This window comes from Melospiza georgiana, chromosome Z, assembly GCF_028018845.1.
Source record: "Melospiza georgiana isolate bMelGeo1 chromosome Z, bMelGeo1.pri, whole genome shotgun sequence".
NCBI lineage: Eukaryota > Metazoa > Chordata > Aves > Passeriformes > Passerellidae > Melospiza > Melospiza georgiana.
Genome location: NC_080465.1, coordinates 17059113 through 17083611, shown reverse-complemented (window position 1 = coordinate 17083611; position 24499 = coordinate 17059113). Strand labels below are relative to the sequence as shown.

Here is a 24499-nt window from a genome sequence, read left to right as displayed (position 1 = left end):
CCTCTACTTCTCTCTGTTGCTCTGTGCAGATCCCATACTTACACTTGAAGCTTACACTGAGTCTTGTGGAAGGCTTTAAGATCTGCCTGTGTTAACAAAAATAGTTCTGTGTCTATTTGGAGTAGTATTAGCAAAGACTAAAGGGCTGCTGTTAGTCCTGGCCTGACTGGGAGCAGGAGGGAAGGGGTGGGGCAGGGCGGGCGTGGGGGGTGGGGCGGAGTAGTGGGAGGCTTTTTCTTCTGGGAAAAAGAAGAGATTCCGGACAGCCATTAGTTTGGAAATCCCACCTAGAGCAGGACCATCAAGTACTGGAAACTGACTGTAGGAGGAGATGGAAGTATCATGTCTGGAAGGAGATGGCGGGATCATACATTTCTTGCCCACAGTCAGCAAAGTATTTTGATCCCTGAGTTGTCATGGGAGCATCCATTTAACACAGAAGAATTTGAGATTGATGATTGTTTCCATCTGATCTTCATAGAAATATAAAATCATAGAAGCATAAAATATCCTGAGATGGACGGGGCCCACAGGGATAGTCAAGTCCAGCTCATACCCCTGCATAGAACAAATACAAGAGTCACACTGTGCCACACTTTGTGAGAGCATTGTCCAAATGCTTCTTGAACTCTGTTCACTTGTGCTGTGACCACTTCCCTGGGGATCCTCTTCCAGTGCCTGACCACCCACTGGGTGAAGAACCTTTTTCTAGTATCCAGCCTAAACTTCCCAGCACAGATTCAGACCATTCCCATGTGTTCTGGCAGTGGTCGCCACAGAGAAGAGAATAAAACCTGCCTCACCGTTTCCTCCTGGGAGGATGTTGAAGACCATGACAAAATCAAGCCTCCTCTTCTCCAGGCTGAACAGACTAAATGACCTCAGCCACTCTTCATACTCTTCACTCTTCCCCTCAAGGCCCTTCACTGTCTTTGTTGCCCCCCTTTGGACACTTTCTAGCAGCTCAATGTCTTTCTTACATTTTGGCAGCCAGAACTGCCCCCAGCACTCAAGATGAGGCTGCCCCAGAGCAGAGCAGAGCAGAGCAGAGCAGGACAATCCCCTCCCTTGCCTGGCTGTGATGCTGTGCCTGATGCACCCCAGGACATGCTTGGCCCTCCTGGCTGCCAGGGCACTGCTGGCTCATGTTCAGCTTCCCATTGGACAGAAACCTCAGGCCCCTTTCTACAGAGCTGCTCTCCAGTCTTGTTCCACTGTTTGAATGCACAACAATGGTTGCCTGACACAGATGCAGAATCCATCAATTGTCTTTGTTAAACATCACTGGTGATTGTGCAGCACTCTAATTTTTCCAGAAGGCTACTGTAAGAGATGGCATCAGAAGCTTAACTGCAGTCTGAAAGGTTTATGTCGACTGGCTTCTCTTGTTTGTCTAGCTGGGCTACCTTGTCATAGAAGAAAATTGAGTTTCACAAGCTGCACTTTCCCCTCAAAGTCAAACTGGCTGTGGCCACTTGCTGTTAACAATAATTTTTGCTATCAGCTCCTACGTAACTTATCCTTAGGCATGGCTGGGCAAGCTTTCCTGTTTAGTCCCTGTGTCTTTGGACACACTTCAGCCAGCATGGCTGTGAGTCACTGTATTGCCTGAGCACAAGCAGTGACCTCTGCATTACGAAAGGCTATATGACCTTTGCTGAACTATCTTTCTTTACTGGAATTTATTGTGTTTAAAATAATGAACAGTAATTACTTCTTGCTTAGGTATTGCTGTTAGCCTATTGTGCTTTTTGCTAGGTTACATAATGATGTATAATTGGATATAATATTGTAAGCGCACCTCAATATAACTATTGTGAAGCAGTAACTTTGAGAACTCAAAAGGTCAGACTTCAAAACAAGTATTGTGGCTTTTCCACTGTGTTACATTTTTACTTTTATGTTTGTAAGCTGCATGCTGCAGCATCTTACAACAAGAGAAGTTGTTTAGGGAAACTCAAGGGAGAAGAGACATAATAGTGATTAATAAAAGAATTTCTTCTCACAGGACATAATTAAAAGCCCATTGAACTTTCTGGACTCCAAAACGTGGCATCCCTCAGACTAAAGCTGTAACAAAAAGTTGTTTGTACATTCCTGCAATACAGTAATTTTATTACTTTGCATGAATGACTGTAGCTTGCTTAACCTGATCTCTTTCGATCTTTATAGCTACAGTGGAATAGAAAGATGCTCATTTGCCCAATTTGGTGGCAATTCTCTATAGTTTTACATCCAGTAAAAAGCTTGAGGAAAAAGAGGTGTGTGGGTCTCTCCGCTCATATTGAAAAGTTGTCTTCTAAGAAAAGATTGAGATGCAGAGGTCTAGATTAAATCTGGCTATAGTAGAGGAGAAGCATTACAAATGTCTCAGTATACACAATTAAAATTCAAATGGACTAAAAACACAACTGTAGCAAAAGTTACACATATTGTCATGTATGCATATATGTATGAGTCTATATGCAGCTTTATATAGATGAAGACAAAATTCTCAATCTTCCAAAAGACAATTAGACTGTATAATGTTTTCTGTAAGGTAGTCACAAGCAGTCAATTCTTTCTTATAAGCTAGACAAGTGCAGCTACACTGGTAATTTGATATTCCTTATACATGTATCACTGGAAAGTGAAAAATAAATATTTCTTTTACCATCTTCCCTATTTTCAGAAGTTATTCCATTAGGCAACTGAATTTTCAAAATGAGCCATCATTTTGCTGTGGGATGTTCACTGAGCATTTCTAGTCTCATGCAGAATCACATCTATACAGGATAAAATAATGACTTTTTTTTGACCCCATGGAGTGTTTTTTATACAACAACACATAAGTCATGAATGGTGCTTTAAAGGAATTAAAGAAATAGCTGCTGTATAGCTCAGTGAAGTGTTGAATGCCACATGCTTGAAAAGAGTTCAATGTAATTTATTGCTCTGTCACACAACTGAAATAAGAAAGATGAAAAAAAGTTATTTAAATGTCCTCTAAGCTTATTTATATCTGTTTCACTGAACCTCTGGGCTTCTGATGCACCACATTCAGCTGATATGCAGTAAAAATCATTAAGGCTAACTTCACAGATTTAGTCTCAGAGTATTAAAGGCTTCAAGTGTTTAAATTTTCACCAACTTTTTTGCCTTTTTTTGTTGTATGACTTTTCAGATACCAGAATATCTGATCTCAATGTCTTTCACATATATTTATCCAGCAGCTGCTTATAAAAACTTTTTTGTTCTTATTATATCTAGATATGACTGTTCCTTTCTTACAGTATGTCTGCTTTCTTCATGACCAGAGGAATGTCTTAAGATTGGGCAGTATGATCTTTTAATGCCTCTTAGTTTTCTTTTTTGACTTTATTTCTTATGTTCTATGTGGCCTGAATGAAAAGAGTCTTTATGGTGATATGGAAAAATCAAGGAAAGAGCATATTATGGTATCAAAATGACATCTATGTGTGGATGCTTCACTTTTGCAACACTTTCACAATACACCTAGAAGATTGAGAACGGCTATTATACTCACTGAATTCATAGGAGGCTGAAAAAAAATAGACAGAAGACCAAATCCAGAATGCTAATCAAGGTGTCACGATCTCCATTGATTTTTGTTTAAAATTTTTTCAAAAAACATATTATTTGATCACCCAGTGTATGTACATTATCAGGAAAAACAAAATACCTGGAGCTTTTATGTCTTAGCCTGCCCATTTAACAAATAGGACAAATTTGGTTTTTGACAGTAAAAGTAGTTTTTTCATTACTACTGTGATGAATGTAAATAATAATTTAAACTGAAATATTTAAATTATTATTTAAACATTTTAAATCTTTATACATTACTGAAATCCTTTCTAGGATTTTGAAATAGTTTTTAGAAACTATTTCTAAATAAGAATATATATATATACACATGACACTTCATAATAATGAAAAGTAAATAACTTCTGTAAATTTGAGATAAAAAAATTTCAGATGACTTCAATAAGTAAAAGTGATGGGAAAGCATTTCTAAGAGTTCTGCACCAGCATTTGAGACAAACTTAAATTGGACAGTTGCTGCAAAATCTAACCTCCCTGCTGAAGGATATCTCCTAAAATTAGCTTGATTTTGTGTGCTGGATAACAAGTATGCTTTTGCGTCTCCATGTTGTAATTCACGACTGTGACTGAAATTAGGTAGCCATATATAACACTCTTTGAGAAGAAAAAATAAGCAAATGAATTCCTACCAAGATTTATATCTGAAATCAATTCTCTCAATTTAACTAACATTGAAAGAAGAATTGATTTTGCAAATTTCTCCCTGAAGCTTAATTCTGTCCTGCATGTATATTGTACTAGTAGAACTGTGTCTAGGTTCAGAAGCAAGGTATTTTTTAAAGACATAATACCTCTACTAATGTGGCTCTTATTGGGCTCAAATTTTTAAAAAAGGCTGGGAATTCAGAATTCCAACAGATACTTGCACGTTTTTGCTGGACTGTTGCTCATTCCCTTCTGCATTTGCTCAGTTTTCTATCCAAGCATTAATTTAGTCTTTAAACCTAATGATAGCCAGTGACTTGGCTCAAAAGCAAATTCTGGCAATTTGTTCACTCATACTTGTGAAGGCAGGGCCAGACAGCGGGCAGTACTCTGAGAAATCTCCTTGTCCCACAAGAAAAGAACAAGTTGGGGGGAAATGTACTGATTAATAACGAGCATTGGATTGGCATCAACTAGGCATCTCAGCTGGCAAATCTAGAAGATAGTGACAGAGCTAGGAGAGACACAGCTGCTATAGCTTTGTAGACAGGAGTCCAAGGGATAGACAGTCCTGAGAGATGTCAGCTCAGACCACACCGAGGTGACGTTTTAAATGTCCTCAGAAAAGGCTGACCAAGTCTTTTGAGAAGATAGCACCTTATCACTGTGTCAGACTGAGCCTGGTTGCTTCATGCACAGAGGTGGGAGGCTTTTATAGCCAGCTGCTTTGGTCATGAGGCAGACAGCTGGGCTACTGTCTGAACTGAGCTTTTGTGATAGGGAAGCGTTAGTAGAAAGCTGAACTTGTCGCACAAAGTGTAGAAACCGGGAGAGCAGTTTAAAATTGAGACAGGATTTTTGCAGGGCATAAAGATGACCTTGTCATATCAAGCACAGGATATGTGCAAAGCTGGTGAAAGCATTTCTTCATCATGGGGCTGGAGAAGTATCCCTGCAACATGACCCAGCTTTATTGGGTAACAGATATAGGAAGTGGAAGGATGAGTTTGTACCTGTGGTGAGCAATGCATGTCAAGATGTGCAATCTATGAATGCCTTTGTGTTCCTGAATGAAGTCATTCAGTATATCTAGATTTTACAGAACGGGAAGTCCTGCAGGTTATCAGCTTGACTAGGAATGAAGAAGTCTTGACTTTTTCAAGTCATCTTAGAACACTTAAGAGGATGTGCAATACCCACTCTTCTCCCCTGCTTTACCCAGATAATGAACAGAAGAGTTGAGAGTCCACAGACCTTTGCCTTTCGATCTCCCCTCAACCTAGTGCCTTCCACAAAAGCACATTGAATTCTAAAGCTCTTCTACTGATCTCGTTTTATAAGCACTTGATCTATCTTACTTGACACAACTCAAGACTCATCAGAGGATCAGAGACCTTGTGACAGTCTCCATCAAAATAAGAATTCTTTTAAATTCTAATCAAAGTTGAGACATATTGAACCTTCCCTCACTTATCACTCATAAGAAGAAGGGATTAGCAGCATTTAGTCTCCAGGGTGACTGAACCATCATTTATTCGTGAGCTATGAACTCTGAAAGGAAGAGAAAAAGTAAAATGATTTTGACTGCAATAGGTGATTTGAAAAATGGGAACAAAAAATTAAGTTTCTACTTGTAAATCAGGGTATTTTAAACACAAGGAATAAAAGCTAAAAAGAATTTCTTAAAAGGCTTAATAAATTATTTTCCAGTAAGATAAGAGTTGATAGGAGCTGAATATTTAGGGTTTTAAAATTAATAACTGCTCATTTTTGATTTGTTTAGGATTGCATTTGTAATTTGAAATTAATTTCCCCAGTTATAGGAACAATTTACATGATGAGTTTTGAATCTATGCAAATATATGTTTTATGTAACCTGCTAGATAATTTTTAATCTAACTTGAGATTTTGAAAGTGCTTTCAGCAAATTTCACATACAACTCCTAAACTGAAATTTTGAAAAATTTTCTGTACAACTGGAGAAAAGACATGTTTTAGTTGATTTCCTGAGTTTTATTTAGATTTAATTCACATCATTCACCACTTTTTTCAAGAGTGATTTATATTTATTTAACTACATTCATTAAAGTGTGTAGGTTCAGTCTGTGTTTGCACTCATTTCAGAGTGATAGGGATCTCTCCTAGTAAGTGAGTTCTAAGTGGATAGCAGTCCATTCCAACTTCTATTTTTCTACATTAGAAAACTTGATTTCACTTCAAAGAGGACATTGAGGTGCTGAAGCATGTCAAGTTGTCATGGGCTGGCCCTGGCCAGATGCCAGGTACCCACCAAAGCTGCTCATCACTCATTCCCTTCTGCAGCTGGACAGAGGAGAGAAAATTTAACAAAGGGATCCTGGGCTGAAATTAAGGACTCAGAAAGAGATCACACATCAGATACTATCATGGGTAAAAGAGGCTCAATTTAGAAACATGGAGTGAATTTTTATTAATAAAATTAATAAAAAGCAGGATAATGAGAATAAACTGAGCTCTTAAAAACCCACCCTGCCCATCCCACCTTCCAGCTCTACCTCATACCCTGGTGGTGCAAGGAGACAGGGAATAGGGGTTATGGTCAGTTCACCACCTGAGGCTGCTCCCACTGCTCAGGGAGAGGAGTCATTATCCTGCTGCACCCTGGGGTCTCTCCCATGAGAGACAGCTCTCCATAAATGTCTCTGATGCAGCTCCATCTCATTAAAAACAGCTGCCTGTGACCTGCTGCACGTGAATCCCTCCCTTGGGCACCAGTGCCCCTCAAACTGCTGCAGTGTGGGTCACTCTTCCATGGGGCGCAGTCTGTCCTTCCATGGCAGGGCCCCACCCTCCATGGATCTCCCACAGGACCACAGTCTACTCCAGTTATCCACCTGCTCTAGCATGGGGCTCCTCCACTGGAGGCAGGTGGATCTCTGCAATCCCATGGACCTCCATGGGCTGCAGGGGCAAAATATGGTCTGCAACACGGCCTGCAGGGGAATCTCAGCTTCAGTGCCTGGAGCAGCTACACCCATCCTTCTCCACTGATCTTGGTGTCTACATAGCCATTCCTCTCACAAGAGTCATCCCTCTATTCGCAAGGGCAAATAAAACAATAAACTTGTGTATTAATGCTTGTCTGAATAGCTCTCTAAGCTACAGAAAAGTCTATCTAGCAAGATATTAGGAAGGTTAAAGCTTAATAATGGAGCTCTGTGCGTTGTGTTTTAAGGCTTACAAGTAGGTATTGTATTCAAAATAAGCAAGCCTTGTTTTAACCAAAGGTCCGTGTGCTTATCGTGATTGGATAGAACTACTGTCAATGTGCTTTTGCTTTGTGTGATTGTTCAAGAAGCTTATCAAGTATGTTGTAGCATTAAGGTTTTTGGCCTGCTCCCTGGATTGTGAGCTGTTAGCATCTTCCCATTATCATAATCATGTAATGAGACTGATGCTGAAAACATTATTAGCTCGAGGCACTTTCCCAGCAGCCCCGTCTCTTTCATGTCTGTAAATAAACCCCTGGCCAGTGTCACCCATATTCTTTGATTTCTTCCTAAATATGTTTTCACAGAGGCTTTACCATCATCTTTAATTGACCCAGTCTTGGCCAGCAGCATGTTCATCTTCAAAGCCATCAGGGATTGTCTCTGCTAGACATGGCAGGAACTTCCAGCAGCTTCTCACAGAAAACTCCTCTATGCCCCCTCAGCCCCCTCATCCCCACCAAAACCAGGCCATACAAATCCAATACAGCAGTGAGAGGCAACAAGGCTCATGAAAGGCCCAGAAAATGTATCTTATGAGAAATGGCTGCGGGAGCTGGGGTTGTTTAATTTCCAGAAGAAGGGGCTCAGGGGTGACACAATCACCCTCCACAGCTCCTGAAAGGAGGGTGTATTGAGGGCTTCATTCTTTTCTGCTGAGCCTGCAGAGCCAGGACAAGAGGAAATGGCTATAAGCCATTGGCTGTAACAGGGGAGGTTCAAACTGTATATTCGAAAATAATTTTTTCTCATATACAATTTGTATATTGGACCAATATACAATTTGTATATTATGATCATCTGTCGAGGTGATCAAGCAATTGGAATAGATTTCCCTGGGAAATGGTGGACTCCCTACCCCTAAGGATGCTTGAGGCATCTGGATCAGTCATTAGTGATGTGGTTTGGGGGTTACCGTGGCAGTGCTGGGTGGATGGGTGTATTGAGTGACCTAAAGGTATTTTCCAGCCTAGGTAATTCTATGAGTCTGTGTAGCAAAGTGTATGCTGTCATTGAACACATGACTTCCAGCCTCTCCAGTGGCCAGTTTGTTTTGCTGGTTACCCCTTTTTTTGTCCATTCTAAGAGTTGAGCTATATGAGCTTAGACAGTGAATGTTACCAAGCAGATACATAGAGAAGGGAATATAAACTACACTGTGGCTGGATAAAGGTGCCCACTAAGACACTCCATCAGTCCCCTCCTCAGTAGGATGAGGAGGGGAGAAAATAAGATGGAAAAAAAAAATTACTTAATCCTAGAATAGGCTTGTGTGAACCAGTAAATTACAGGCATCTAGGCTAAGTTACTTAGCAAGGTATTGGGTGGGTTTTTCCCTTTCAAGTATAAACTCACCTAAATTGAGAAATAAGATTTTATTTCTAAGCTCCTTAATCACTTTTTAAATACCTTGAGTTAAAGCTACAAAAATATATAGTAGGATTCAGAATTAAAGGCTGTTCATAAACATAGCATACGAATTAAATACGTAATTAATAAACTGTCAGAAACAAACTGTAGATTTTTATTTTAACTACTGAGGAGATAATAAATATTTTTGAAATGATGTTGACATCCTTGTGTTCAACCTGTACATTCTGCTATGTATGATGCCTCTGAACCATGTATTTGCTGTAGTATGTACAGGACTTCTTATGGCAATAAGTGCTGGATGGTATACTGAGGGGGAGCCAGAAACTTTTCTATTGCAGTAATTTTTGCCTTTTTCTTGCACTCAGGCATTGCAAGGATTTCTGAAGAGCAGACAGCCAGACCAACCCCAGAAAATTAAAACATTTTCCCTTTAATGAAATAAACCAAACAGAATTTTCCCTTTAATGAAATAAAGTAACATTTGTGGCAGAAGGGAGACCCGTTTGTTACTGACTTACATACAAAATCTTGGGGAAGTTCCAACCATTAGCATAATTAATTAGTTTTCCCACTAATATTCAGTGTTCTTTGCCTTTATCCATATACCATCCATCAAGATAATGATTGTTATTCAGGTGTATTCTTTTATAAGTTTAATATGAATGAAGTTCTCTCAGATGCACATGAACATTCTGAATGCTCTCTAGTTTTTCCAAGTGTAGTTCATGTTAGACATATTTAGGTGTTCCTAGATTTTTCAATGTTCTTGTAAATCCTTATTGCATAACAAAGGTGAAGAACATATCGACATACTCACTCCATACTCACTGTATTTCTATGTACTTGTCACCACAGTTATTACTGTGTAATAACTTTATATGAGTGAATTTTCCTATTTTCTGGTTACAAAACTCTGCAGTAAGATACAGGTTATTCAGTAAGATACAGGTTATGGAATAATATTGCTCCTATTTTCTGCAAGAGAAAGAATTATGTTCTCCCAAAACTATTTTGGATAACTAGGTAGTTTTGCAGAAATTTGCAGTATTTGGGTGAAAGTCTTGAAAAGTGAACTATAGCTGTGGAAACAATTGAGAGGTATGTGGAAGTTTTTATCATTTAAAAAATGATTCAGCTGTCCTTTCTGTAGGGGAAGTGAATCAAGACAAAATCTATGCCTACTTTTCAAGCAGAAACTGAACTTCTGTGTATCCGCTGTCCGGTATAAAGATCGTGGTGACGATCACAATATAAAACCCAGATTTTGTTTCTTTTTTGCTAAATTTACAGAAGTGTTGGTGTATATGTGTCTGACTCTGGTTTTGGTTGAGCTCCTTTTGGGTCTACACTGTAGAGCTGTATAGGATTTCAAGTTTTTAAGCATAATTTTTAAATGCAGTACCTGTGAAATAACCCAAAATTCTAAGGTGATATGACAGTTACATTTGTTATATCTTCCTGGAAACAAAGAGGACATAACAGTTGAGCCCCATTCACAACTTAAGACTTTTTTTTTCACTCTTTCACTTTATTGTTTTGATTCAAGGATAGTTTCCTTTAAGTAACTGGATTTCCTGAATATCTCATGCTACTGTTTTATGTTATACTTCAATGGATTGTAGCAGTAGTTAAAATGAGATCTTGTAATTTGTTGTGAAGTATGCTTGACATGTTATTTCAAAAGTTTTCTATTGCCTTTGTTTTATAGCTAGATTTTAATCCTTGACTACAACATACCTTGTCTGTATTTGTTCTGTGCCTCTCTAGCTATATTTTCCCTTTTTATTAATACTACCCTGTATTACTTTGATTTCAAACACTGTACTTACAGTACAGTGTTTGAAATCAAAGTAGAAATGTCATAAAGAACAAGGTCATACATGAAAAAGGTATGTAAAGTTGTTCAGAACACTATATGAACTCACACTGCTATGTGAGGTAAACTTATATAGCTTGCCTTTATTTACAAGCACTGATTTTGATTTTTTTCTCTTTACTGCTAAATTTAGTTATGCTAATTTTCTTACATTAACTTCAATTCCAAAAATCGAAAACTTGATTTAGATTTAATCTTTTTTCCTTTCTTCCATGACCCCAAATTGTCTCCCAGGGTGACATCCTAGAATAAGTGGCTGTTCTGACATATTTACCAATCACATCTCCTTTGCAGCACAAATGCATTTAAAAGCACTACATTATAGTTTTGTTGTCCTACAGCTCTTGATAACCTTTAAAATACACTGTGATATGAATCTTTTCTATGGATATTCAAGCGCAGGCACATCTGTCACTTAATGCTCTTATTTTTTCAGTTACCCATTCCTGAACATCAGCTACTCGATTCATTTAAAACCCCATATCTTATACACAGATTTTTTTTACTTTTTGCTGCCATGACTAAATACTGATAGAGAGAAAGATTAATGAGTTCACCAAGAATAGTGTCATTCTTCTTCTGTAAGCTTGTTCAGGAAAATCTCCCACCGGTTTCAGTTCCTGGAAAATGGAAAGTTAAATTCCTTATGAAAACTAGATTCTGTATGGAAAATGTAAGGATAGTGATATTGTGTGGGTTTTATTGTTCCTTGATGTGCTTTTATTTCAGCTCTCAACACTAGAAACATTGATAGTCTTGGAAGTAGAGTCTAGCTGAACAGGTCTTATGATTGACATTTAATTAACAGATTTGTCGATATGGATTTCAGAGTACATTTCTACATTCTGTTCTCTACACAGAAAGCTTACTAAAGGTGCCAACAAATTAACAGACTCATAGGAACACTTGATTTTGCTGACAGGAATCAGGCCCAGGCAGATTTTAACACTTTGCAGCCCAGACACTTATTTGATTCTTGACTCTCTAACAGGGCTGTTTCAAAATAGATGAGCACAATATGGTAGCCTTAGTGGAGCAGTCACTGCTGCTGGAAAAGAGAGATGGTAGAGGATTTGGGTTTTCAGGGCATTTGATTTCCGTTTAATATTCTTGCTACTAAAGTCACACTGGATTGGGGTTTTTATTTGGTAGGAAAAAATATATTCATGTAGAGTTTGTAACATTCATTTTCCAGACTAGTAGGAAGCACAGGCAGTCACAAACACTTTAGCTTTTAGGCTAAGCCTATGCAATTCAGAATTATGGAAACTGCAGCTGCATTTATTAAGTCTTTAAAGACTGTGGGACTAATCCAACCTAGGAGAAGCATCAGCTGTATTTTTTCCCTTTTACAGAAAGTACGTTACGGCATCTAAATGCTATAACTTTCACTTGGAGCCAAACCTTAACACCTATACCCTTGTGAAAGGATGGGTTGGTAGGCATCTTTCTTGAATAAATTTTGTTCAATATGAAGCAATTTCCTGAAGTATCATCTGCATTGTATATGTTGGGTTTCCATATTTTTCAAAATTATATCTGTAATTTTCTCATTTAGCTCAGCCATCATCCTTTATTTCTGTGTCATCTACCAACTGCCTTTGAACAGGCATCTTTGTCTTTGCATTGACAAAAAAAAAAAGTTGTCAAATGAGGCACGTGCTTTCAAAGGGAAATGAAGTACGTCACCTAGTTTGAAATGTGAATGCCATGTTGTGCTTGTTTTTCACTGTCATTATGTAAAGATATAGCATCTGGGGCATAAGAAAAAGTCAGGAGAGAGGCCGCAATAGAGAATGTCAGAACAAGTCAATCCTTGTGCTCTCCCTCTGCCTGGCAAATTTGTATAAAGTAGAGGTCTAAATAGGAAAAATTTAAAACTGCAGAACTCTTGAAGTGATGCATTGTATTTCTCTTGAAAGCTTTTACATGTACAGGCAATTGGAAATGACTCCTTCATACATGAGAACAACTTTAATAACTGTCAAGTGTCAGTGAAGTAGACACATAAACAGAAGAAATGTCACAGTCCATCAGCTTTTCTTTACTTCTCCTATTCACTTCTCTTTTCTTAGTGACCTAAGCATATATAAAAAAATCTGTGTGTCAGTTCTGCACTTTATCTGCTGCAGAAAAATGTTGGTACATCTGCTTTGCACTTTTCCTTCTGCACAGCTCACACTTAGCATTCAAATTGGATTTTCATTTTAAAACTTAAGAATAATCTGTTCTTGAGAAATTATTATGGTAAAAACCTGATGATATTTCAGATTTATTCTCCTTTAGTGATTTCTATAGTGAATCTGATCATTGCACATCCTAACCCAAAAGCTTTTGAGTTGCTGTGCTGACAAACTCAATTTGGTACCTGAAAGTAATGCCAGGGGCTTGATTACCCGTCTCTGCCAATTTTATCAATGGAAAATGTGATTTTTAGTGACAGTTTAACACTGTAACACTAGAGAGAGATCAGAGGCACACTTGCATTTCAAACATATGGGAAAACAGAAAAGTAAGTCACACCAGAAACAGAGACCATAGATACCCAGTTTAGATATATGGGGACAATGTATTAATTTTGCTTCATACAAAAGTAAGGACTGCAGATTTTCTTTTTTAGCATAGGAAAATTATGGGGGGGAGGGTTAAATCAAAGTTATTTGTCAAGAATAAAGTTCAAATTAAAAACAAAGGGAATAGAAATATAACTGCATTATTCTAATTAATAAATAAACCGAGATAGTGCATTTTTGGGGTATTTAATCTTTTTCTACAACATTTTGATTTGTTTTCAATGGAAGTTTTACTCCATACTTTGAAAAAGTCAACAGCAGGCTTTCCCAAGGATGTGCACTGAGGGAGAGAAAAGAGTTAATCCCATGTTTTCCAGAGATTAAAAGATAAAACATAGTTCTAATGTATTTCCATTAAAAAGAATAAAAGAGAATTTCAGCTTTTCTGCAGAAGATACTGGTAGTCTCCCACTGCTACTCCAGCAGTCTGAACTCCTGGCTCAGCATTTTAGAGTCCTGGAGAGCCCATTTGTTTCAATTCCAATTTCTGACAGTCTATTAGAGACAGTAAAATGATATTTATTCCTCTTCTTCTAAGGGTGAAGAAAAGGAAGGGTTTCATCAGCAAACTAAGCAAATATAAATTTTCTTATTATCTATACAATGTATATGCTGAATATCTATAAATCATGAAGGAACTAGTTTGTTAGGGACTAGGGAAGGGATAATCTTTAAAAATAAGGGAAGACAGGCCCCTAAGAGAAATATAATACTGTTTCTTTTTAAAATATTACAAGCTCTTTTGGTAACTCAGAGTTGTAGGAGAACTGGAAAGTAAGTTGCAATTTTCATACGATTCTTATTGCTGGGCTATGGATTTTTTGTATTCTTTCTCTCTTGTAAATAGTTTGAAATAACCTAGTCTAGGCAACAGAGAAGACAAATTTTCCCACAATTCAAAGGTTTAATTCTTGGAGCCTAAGATAGTCACATTCTCATTTTCTTGTTCTGTTCATAGATCAGATATTGTGAGGAAATGTCTTATAACTGTGCAAGAATAACTCACCAATTTAAATATTCTTACCTATGGGTCAGGAGGAAGGTGGTAGAAAAAGAAAGGATGTTTTCAATTATTTGAATTCAGTTCTAAGGAATCGCAGAATCATGAGGGAAGATGACATAATTTTAAAAACTCAAATCTGAAGTACAAGATAGACCAATGTTATGCAAATCTTTTCAGGATCTAAATAAATTCAATTTTTCTAGTGTACTAAGCATTACATATGTCTCTATGCTTCTCTTTGTGGCACCCCTATATTTTTCCACTCACAGAAGAGACCATTAACTTAAAAAGGAGTTTGAGGGTGGCCAGGTTGGTTTATAGTTTCTTCTAACCAAAATTTAATGTATTTTGTGTTGGAAATTAATTTCCTCAGAAAAATAATAAAAAGGAAAAATATTGTGTTGGACAATGCAAGTTGTGTAGAACTTGGGAAAGAACTGCTGAGACTTCCAGGTGCCAAACACTCTAAAGAAGGAGAGACTTTTAAATTAAAGAAAAGCCTGTTCCCTTACTATGTCAGTAGGGTAAGTATTAGGTAATTTTTGACAAAGAATGCTTAAATGTACTGGTTTGAACAGAAAAGGTTTATGCAATACATACATATATATTAGCTGTTCCCCTACTTGCTATGTATTTGCCAAGGTGGATTCTTGTTTTTTGTTAACACATGACTATCTAAATTGTAATGCAGTTTGTCCCTAGAAACAATTATTTCAATCTGTTGGAGGCTTATGTTTTTATCCCTTAATTTAGTTTTTCTCTCTTTGAATAAGATGTATTTTCCCAGAATTCTTTTTGCTGCTCTCTGAAGTTTCAGTCCCATTCCAAAGGAGTTCCAGGAAATCTTCCCTCCTTCCAAAGATCTGATTTGGATTGCTCTTCCCAAAGAAACATAACAGAGGCCACAGAAATAAAACACTCTGTAATTTTGGGGTATCTCTTATTTCAAAGTGGACAATTAAACCTGTATTTTAAACAAAGTTGATAAGAAGTCACATTGCTCTCGAAAGTCTGCGATGCTGTGTAAGCAATGCCAAGAATCATATGAAATCTTGTGGAGGAGTTTTGCTACATAATTTGAGAAAAATTTTCATTTACTGAGTTCTAAGTTTAAACTTTGGAAGACAGAAGTAATAACGATTCCTTCAAAATTAAACTTGGAAAAACTAGGAATAAGATTTATCTCCTTGTAAAGTATTTCAGCCCTCAACTGAAGAATTCATTCTCTTTAGTAGTACCTTTAGGTATATTAAGAAATCAGTAAGTCCAAAATATGCTTAGATATATTATTAACACGTCTGTTTATTTCCTGGAAATTGTTTAACAGTTATGGCTTATTGGTTCAATTTCATTTCATAGTGAAAACATCTCTTGTGGATACGAACCGGAACATTCTCCCATCTTACTAATTACAGCTAGAACAGTATGTATAGGTAGCAAATTATTTTCTCCCCTCTCTTTCCCACGTTGTACTTTCCCTGGAGAAACCCACTCTACAGGGCATTTAAACAATGAGGAAGATACAGAGGTTGCCACAAGAGTATTGTGTAGCAGATTGTCAGACTATGATTAGATTGGGGTGAGGTCAAGCATGAAAACTTGCTGATATTGTCAGCATGACAACAAGATGCTTTAAAAAGTGCTACCTTCAGTTGCCTTTCTATGATGCAGTTACCTCTATAGAGCAGGCTGAGAGCACACTGGGCTGGGGTCTGAATTTTATTCAGTTGGGATGAAATTTTCTGTGTCAGTCTCATATACTTTCAAACTAATTTTGGGAAGAAATGTTTATTGCTCTTCATTAAAACATCCTCTTGAAGTCAAATGAAGCTTGCTTAGCTGCTTTTGGAAGATTGTAGTTTTCCTCCTTGCACTGTTGAAACTCTTCATTCTCTTTTGAGATCTTCAGAAGTTTTTAATGACAAGGTTACGCTGACCTAATAAGGTGAAAATGAAAATTTACTCATCTACTTTCAAAAGCTCTAAAGTCTGTACCCCCACAACAGCAATATTTTATATAATGTGGCATCAATAACTAAGCATGTCAGCACATGCTGATGCCTAATTTTGAAGAAATAGGATAAATATTGTAATAATTAATCTTCTTTTATACTGAAAAGAGAGAGGAGAAATCATGTTTAACTGGAATAGACCAATCTATTCCCATTATGGAGCAGTTCTTGCCAAATAGATGGTCCATCAGCATTAAATATATCTTAAGAATATGTTTTAAGACTATTTGAATGATCCTATATTACAAATCCTGCTATTGACAGAAGACAACAGGTCCATGATGGGTCTGTGGATCAGGGACCTTCCTGTGCTTACAGTTAACCTCAGATCACCACATATGTATAAAAATCTCATTCCATCTGAGTAAATGAATAGTCAGATTTTAATAGATTCTTAATGGCCCCCATCAAGAGGGGAAGTGTGAGGTAGTTCTGATGGCCAGCACTAGAGGACTGTAATAGAATTCTGCTCTGCTTTTTCTATGTAATGATTTAGAGTTTGTCACAAAAATGTCATAGAATCTCATTTAGTAGGTAATTTTGGGGGAAATCGTTCAACCTATTCAGTCTGTACATTGCTCTGTCTCTGTATTTTGCATTAATAGACATTTAAGAAGTGCCTAAACACATTTAGATATTTCATGAAATGCTGCTTTTTTGATCCAGGGTTGTACATGCTGTCATCACTCTCCCTTGTATTGTATGTGCCTAAGGAAAGAATCCTACAGAATTGGTTGCTTTTTCTCATTCTTGTTCCTCCAGGAACCTGGAGCTGACAAGTTTGGATCAAATACAGCAAAGTAGATGAATCAAAGATTGGAATTTCTGCAGATTTTGTTGAAGTCAATGGTGAGTAAAATTAGGAGTCCTAGATCAGTTTTCCATGGAGGCAAAGGCTGATGTCTGAGCCTTGTGGACTCCTGGGCACAACACCTGTTCAGGTAGGGTGAGATACACGACTTGTAATCTTCAGGCCTGTGGGAGGAAATATGGCACACGTGGAAAGGAGAGAGAAAAGAGCACAAGTATTGGAACGGCTGCAGTTGACAACAGGTTTTAAATGAGAAATGAATTTTCTATAATAAGAGAAGTGAGCAAGGCATTAAATGGCAATCTGGATAAAGAGTTTTCACTGTGTTTTCTCTCTGTTCATTGAATTTCTCTTTTATTTTGTACTTTATATTTTCAAGAGTGTAAAAGGGATAAAAAAAAATTTACAACCCTGAAGTTTTAACAAATTTTTTAGAACAATTATTTACACAGAAGACAGAACAATTTAGCTGCTTTCATAATGGTCTAGTTTTATGCATATGCATGCAGGTTTCCTTTTATTTCTCTTCCCATCCAGCCCTCAAAGTAGAGAAAATGCTTTTTGATTTTTTTTTAATCCCTACATCTTCACTTGTAGTCTGTCTTGTGAGAACCAGCTAAAAACTATAAAAACCTGAAACCAGTTAGTAGATATATTGCAGAGAATAAATCATTCACTTCTGGGATTGACATGGCATCATACTGAGTATATTGCTGGTGGCATGGGGAAAAGGCAGGCTCTTATGGGAAGGGAAAACCATTTTGTTTCCTATCTAAGACCTCAGTAATGACAAGCTAGCACTCCCTATTTTATGAATTACCTCATGGGAATAACACACTTGATTGTGATTTATCTCTGGACCTACAGAGAGCACACTGGATGGAAAACAGTAGCATTTTTTCATGTAGATATTTTTATTTCACATAGATATTTTATCTTGTGCCTTTTTACCTTCGCAGAAGTACAAGATAGATTTACATGTTCTGAAGTTGTTCATCATCTGGGCTTGACTTACATCCAGAAATTACACATCCCAGCTTGTGGGACACAAGCTCCTAAAACCATGCAGCCAACATGTGTGTTGTACAGAAATGCGCACCTGACATTCTCTTAGACAGGAACATAAATTATTTCAATATTTCTATAGTAATTGATTACTGAATGTTTTTAGTAGGCTAATGAGAGGAGGATTAGTGCCTCTTGGCACATAAATTGACAAGTACAAGGTGGCTCAATACATCAGTGAGCAAAGTCTTCTCTGAAAGATAAGTCTCAACATTTGGTTCCCTGTGATGTAAAACAAACCTCCTAGATTACCTGGACACCTTTCCAGCCCCTGAGAACATCAGCATGCCATTATGGTGAAGCCAGCATAGGTAACAGGTTTTACTGACTGTTCCTAAGCCAGAATCCTAAGCAGACTTTTCAGTGCACATGACAAAATAATTTTACTGATCACCCATCCACTTTCAGGTCTGTTATTCACAGTTGTGTCTTATTTGCGTAATTTATACATCAAACCAAAGTTGCCTCTTTCTGAGAAGGTTAAATGCTCCATACAAAGAAGATATGTGGAAATTCAAAACTATATAAGTTCAACATATTCTAATTATTTATTGAAATAAATTCAGGTATGAAGCATTCCATGTGGAAAATACTTTTAGAGATGGAAAAATTGTGTTCCTCTTTCCACTGTATAATAAATCAGGTCAATGCAGAGTAACACTGTTCTTCTTTGGATGGTAGTCAAATGATTTACATATCAGAAATAGAATATTAGACAGTGACTTGTTTAAATGGAACCTACAATAACTTTTGCCACATAGATGTTGAAATAATTTTTGGACTCCTATCAAGTTCATCAGTCTTCAAAGTCTGCCCTTCACTTTCTTTTCATTTGATGCCTATTGCATAAAAAAACCTGAAAAACAAATATTTTCTTTAAATATAGCCATTTTCCAAGAGAAAATTTATTCTAAAGCAGTGGAGAATTATTGACATATCCATAGGTTGTTAAAAATCCTTTCTGAGTAGCTGTTCTTCAAGCAATTATTTCTTTTATCTATTAATGTAGAGTTTCACTATTTGAAAATTTGAAAGGGACAGTTATTTTATATTATGTTTCTTATGACTAGCTTACATGCTTGGCAGCTTCCCCATCAATTCAAGATCAGTTTCATTGTTTTGATTTTTATTACATTCATAGGAGAACCAAAACAAAACATGAGAACTAAATCATTGATTTGACCCAAAATTTAGAATCAAACTCTTTAGCCAAGAGAGATGAAAAAAAATCTAAAACTTGAAAATGCAACTATGATGTATGAATGCAATCTTTTACAAGTATCTGTGCCTGTGTTTTGTGGAAGAAGTGTTGGAGGAGCAAGTGGAAACTCCTTTCTCCTGTGGGAGAATGTCTTTAATAGTGATGAGGAAATTTCATATAATTTTCCGTTGTATGCTTACTGCTTGATGCAGGATGAGGCAAAGCTAGTATTAGCCATCATTCAATAGAAAAGATTTGAAGAAGTATAAATCAAAATACATAGACAGCTATATGTGTAGATATTTGGACTGGCAGATAAAATTGCAAATTTTTTGAGAATTCTGCATGTAGGCCTGCATGTGCAGGTAGATTGCATTATTTCAAACTTTTCTAAGGATTTGTAATGACTTGTTTGATGGAGCCAAAATTCACTATACATAATACAGTGAATTATGTATACCATCTCAAGAAATAAAACAGCACCTGCAATACATTTATATAATTTGCAAGAAAAAATAATTTCTTGAGATGAGCCTTGAAATGCTAGTCAAGCACATAGCAAGTAATAGCAGTTATTGTTGCACTCCAGTGACAAGGTGTGATTACCTTGTCAAATTCATGGCAACAATGAGATGACTTCCATGTGACAGAGTAGGAGTCAGATTCCGCCACACAACACATCATCCAGAACAGGCAATGTCTCTACATCATACAAACAAACTTTTGTGCACCCTGTAGTTTTCATATCAAATAAAGGACAACAGCAGTGGCATATGACCTGATCACCAGGTTAATCCTGTGAAGAAACTGATAAAGGAAGAATGGAATTGCAATGCAGAAAAGGCCAGAAAAATGAAGCAAATGTGAAACTATAAGAACAGATATACAAAGTCAAATTGAAGATCCTCCTGTCCCAGCATTCCATTCCTAGTGATAAGACAAAATAATTTTTCAAGAATAACATAGATTCTAAACAACTATATACAATGCTTCCCTGATATATTTGCCCAGCCTCTAAAAAGCTGCTTTAGGAAGACTATGAGTTGGAGATATTCCTTATATTTTAACAACCCATAGTGGATTACTTTTCAATAACTCTTTTGAGTTTTGCTTAGAGCAGGGTAAACCTATGATCAGTCATAACATCTAGTGAGAAGGCTTTCATCACCTAAGTTGTTCTCATATTCTGGAAATAATCAGTTCCTTTATTTGCTTTGTACTGGTTAAGTACAAATTTTGTATGTTAGCTCCTAGTTATGCTTCATGAAGTTACACCAGTATTTTGACTAGATAAGTATACAGAGATTTCATAAAATAAAATACATTAATTATTATCTTTTGTTATGTTTTAAAATAATTTTGACATCAAAAATCACGTGCGAGGTGGAAATCTTTGCCAATATCAACACTATCTTCCAAATTTCCTATCTCCCATATTTTGCAGACTTTGTTTCTTTGAGAAGTCTGATGAAAGACTTGAAGCAAAATTGTTTGTTTGCAGCGTGCTTCTCTAGACCAAATCAATATTCAGTACTTGTAAGAGACGTAATTATTTTTTTCTTTACAGAATACTTATAAAAACTACAAAGGCAAGTTGAAAAGCCCACCTGATCACAATAATTCAAACCCAAATCAGCTACATAACCACCAGTTTTCTTTGATACTAAATAACTTAAATTTTATTAGTTTATTTGCCAACTGCTGCAGATTAAATAAAATACTTCAAATGCTAAGACATTGCTTCAGAATATATGTCCCTTAATGAGACAAATTTGGTATCTTCCTGAAGAGACATATAGAGTAGATGTAGAGAGATGAAGTACATGAAAAGACAAGCTTTGAGTACGAAGCAACATCTTGGTTTTTGTTGCTCTTTTGGTCATCCTTGATAAATCCTGGTTTCCAGACTTCTTGATGATTCTTGTTGATTTATCATTTTCATTGGCTTGCCTCAGTTTTCTCGTTATCCTGCATCAGTAGTTGATCACTGGCTGTAAAAGTGGCATGACCAAGGTATTTCTTCACTGATCATTCAGTAAGATTAGAAACATTTTCCAAGCTGAGTAAGTCACAAGATGGATGACCTCCCAATGGTCACATAAAACCCATTCCTTTGCTAACTCAATAACTAACTTAAACAAGTAAACTTCCAAACCTCACTTTGGTGCTTCTCCTATCTTTGAGATTAAACACCTGGCTCTTCACTGCTTATGTTTTAGTTTTCACAGCACTGATATTCAGATAGTGGAAAAAAAGAAGTGCACTTAGAACTACATAGCTTTTTTGTGTTTCCCACCACACTGTGTCAAATTTTTATGAAATAATAGTGTATCATCAAACTATTCACGTACAGATTTAGTATTTTAATAAAATGCAGTAATAAATAATAAAGCAAATTACAAGTACTAGCACAAGGGCATTATAAAATAAGAAAATACTTTGAATCTATTGGAACATAACCCAGAGTTATGTGCTAAAGTCAAAGCTTAAGTGTTCATATTTTTAAGCAATAGTAGAGGTCCAGTCAGGCAGTCCATCATAGAAAGAACCCCACACAGAATGCCAGTTCATTCCAGGAACTGCATGGTTTTGTCCAGTCTTTGAAAAATCACTCAAAGAGAAAAAATAAAAGGAGATGAAATCTATGTTGAAATCATGCTTTTATGAAATGCCATGATAAACTTCCTTTGAAAATATATATAGCATTAATATTATTTAGTTTGAGTCCCCATTGAATAAAAAATGAACCTCTGCAGTATCATCCTTGTTCTATAAACCTTAGAGTCTACTTAATTAAAAACTCCTCATTAAATTCACTGTCTAAAACTATTTGTCAAAAACATTTTTGCTTGTTTGTCAAAATTCCAGTCTCAGAAATCTGTATCATTTTCTGCTAAGGACTATTCAGGTTAGTGTTTTTAATGATGGCTATAACTTCCTGTGAAGTTCTCCAAATGTCAGAATTAATTTTTCTTATCAATATATAAAATAAAAATCCAAAAGCAATAAAATATACTGAAGATTTCTGTTTCACCACTTTAAGAACTCAAGTAGAAAATAACTACTTCTGCTGATCCATTTCTTCCTAGCAGAGAATAATGTGATATATATATAGGATAGCCAGCAGTGAGCTCATTTATCAGAGAAGAAAAGTCTTAGTTTAGTTAGCACAGCTGAGATTTGTCTACAATGAAAACTTAAACAGTGCTGACAGTGTTTGTGAGAAGCGTATGTAATAGAAATGGTGCTAAAAATAGTTCAGCTGCAAAAAAAAGATGGGGTAAAATACATTGCACACATATCTAAAATTCCTTCTTGACATCCAAAGCGGACAAATTTTAGTTCACAGGCTCAATATATGGAGATGTGGTCCACATCTTGAAGACTTTTTGAAGATTTTTTTAAAATACTGCATAAAATTTTGCAAAGAAATTGTTCTTAACGCTTTCTTGATCACTAAATAAGTTTTAATGAAAAATTATATTCTGCCTGTTTTTTAAAAAGAATGGGGGACAAATCTTCATTTTATCTGTTTCTTTTTGCAGATTCTGACTGAATTTTCTTACAAAATAATTTCTTTCACAGAAGTTTTTAAAACAGAAGAATGACTCTTTGCTTTCACATTTGTTGTTCTACTGGTCTTACACAGTTGTAAAACCTCTGAAGAAAGAAATCTGTCCCATGTAATTGGTGCTTACTTTTTTGTTTCTGAAAATGAAAAGCACTTTAGACATTGAAGAAGTAATACTGCAATATTTGCCCTAATATTCACTGAATAGAAGGATTTGAAATTTTTTCTGTCTCACCAGGTATGTTAGTGCAAGGAGTTTTTGATTCATTTGCATCTTGCTTACATTCACTATTAGGAAAAACACAACCCACAAAAACTCCAAACCAAACCAAAAAAGCCACAGTCAAATCACAATAAAAATGTGGGCTCGGTGAGGCTGAATACTCCAAAGCTGAAGGGCACAGCTGTGGTGCATGGTCTGTCATCTGTGTTGCTGTCTCTGATGGCTGAGGAGCATCACAGCAGCTCGAGAAGCATTGCAGCCCTAAGCCCTGGTGGTACCGACTGTACAGCCTGCGTCATCATCTGCATGTGAAAGGGACTGAGGTGAAAACATTGCCGCACCTGACAATAAGAACTGAATCCATTTAACAAACAGTTTTTCTCAAATCACCATTTCTAAACAAAATTGTTTGCTGGCTGGTAAGAAACTTGCACTTTTTTCCATCAATCCTGTACATTCAGTTGGCTTCCTTGAAATACATGTGCAGCTGAGCATGTACAATTCTTTTCTTACCTTGAGTCCTAATCTGCCATTGTTCATTTTGAAAGCAGAATTCACTGAAAAAAATTTGGTAAACCAATGACTCATGTATTATTTAGAATTCAAATGGTAAAAATCTGATCCTGGATTTAATGTATGCTATATTAAAGTGATTCTAAAAAGCTTTTATCATTTTCTTGTAATTCTAAGCAGAACTCTGCTTGCTTGCTTTTTGCGATTTTACTTGTTTTTTAGGCTTCCTGTAGGTTCCCTCATTTTCAGTAACGCTGTTAATATAACATTAACCAGTTCTGTGGTTCTGTTTTCTTCTTCCTTTTTTTCTTTTCTTTTCTTTTTATTTTCTATTCCACTCCTAGTAAACAACTTCTGTATGATTATGTATGCCGGGTTTGAAACAAAGATCAAGTGCTTTATCCACAAGTACTTCAGAAGAACTTTGCTTTATGGAGCCCTTCCTTTCTCCCCCCTTAACATTTTGAAGTCACTGGATTTAAGACTCCTGTGAGAATCAGTGGCACAGTCTGGAGAGAGAGCAGGAATGTAAAAGTGGGGGTGGTGTGGAACGCTTCTCTTTTGCAGAAGGGTGAGACCACAGCATTGGCTAGTCTAGTGCTAAGAGTTTATTCTTGTAGAAATGGTGTTAGAGGCATGAGATGGCAATCACAAAGTGAGTGAACTTCAGAAAAATACGGAACAGATAACAGGAAAAAACAGCCTCTCAAGAGGGTGACTGCGCAGTGATCAGAATCACAGCTGAGAATACAGGGAGAGTTGCCCAAATGAGGGATGATGT

General features: G+C 36.6%; 1 protein-coding gene across 4 annotated transcripts in view; it reads left to right on the top strand.

Moving 5' to 3' along the window:
* The window catches only part of LINGO2 (leucine rich repeat and Ig domain containing 2), a 478352-nt gene that overhangs the window by 351446 nt on the left and 102407 nt on the right, over positions 1-24499 (top strand). Inside the window, exon 2 of one of the 4 annotated variants that reach the window (XM_058044152.1) lies at positions 17097-17183. The exons of the other annotated variants lie outside the window; for them this stretch is intronic. Within the exon in view, the coding sequence (XP_057900135.1) occupies positions 17139-17183 (45 nt within the window). The 5' untranslated portion in view covers positions 17097-17138. The remainder of the gene's footprint in view (positions 1-17096; positions 17184-24499) is intronic. 4 annotated transcript variants of the gene reach the window in all.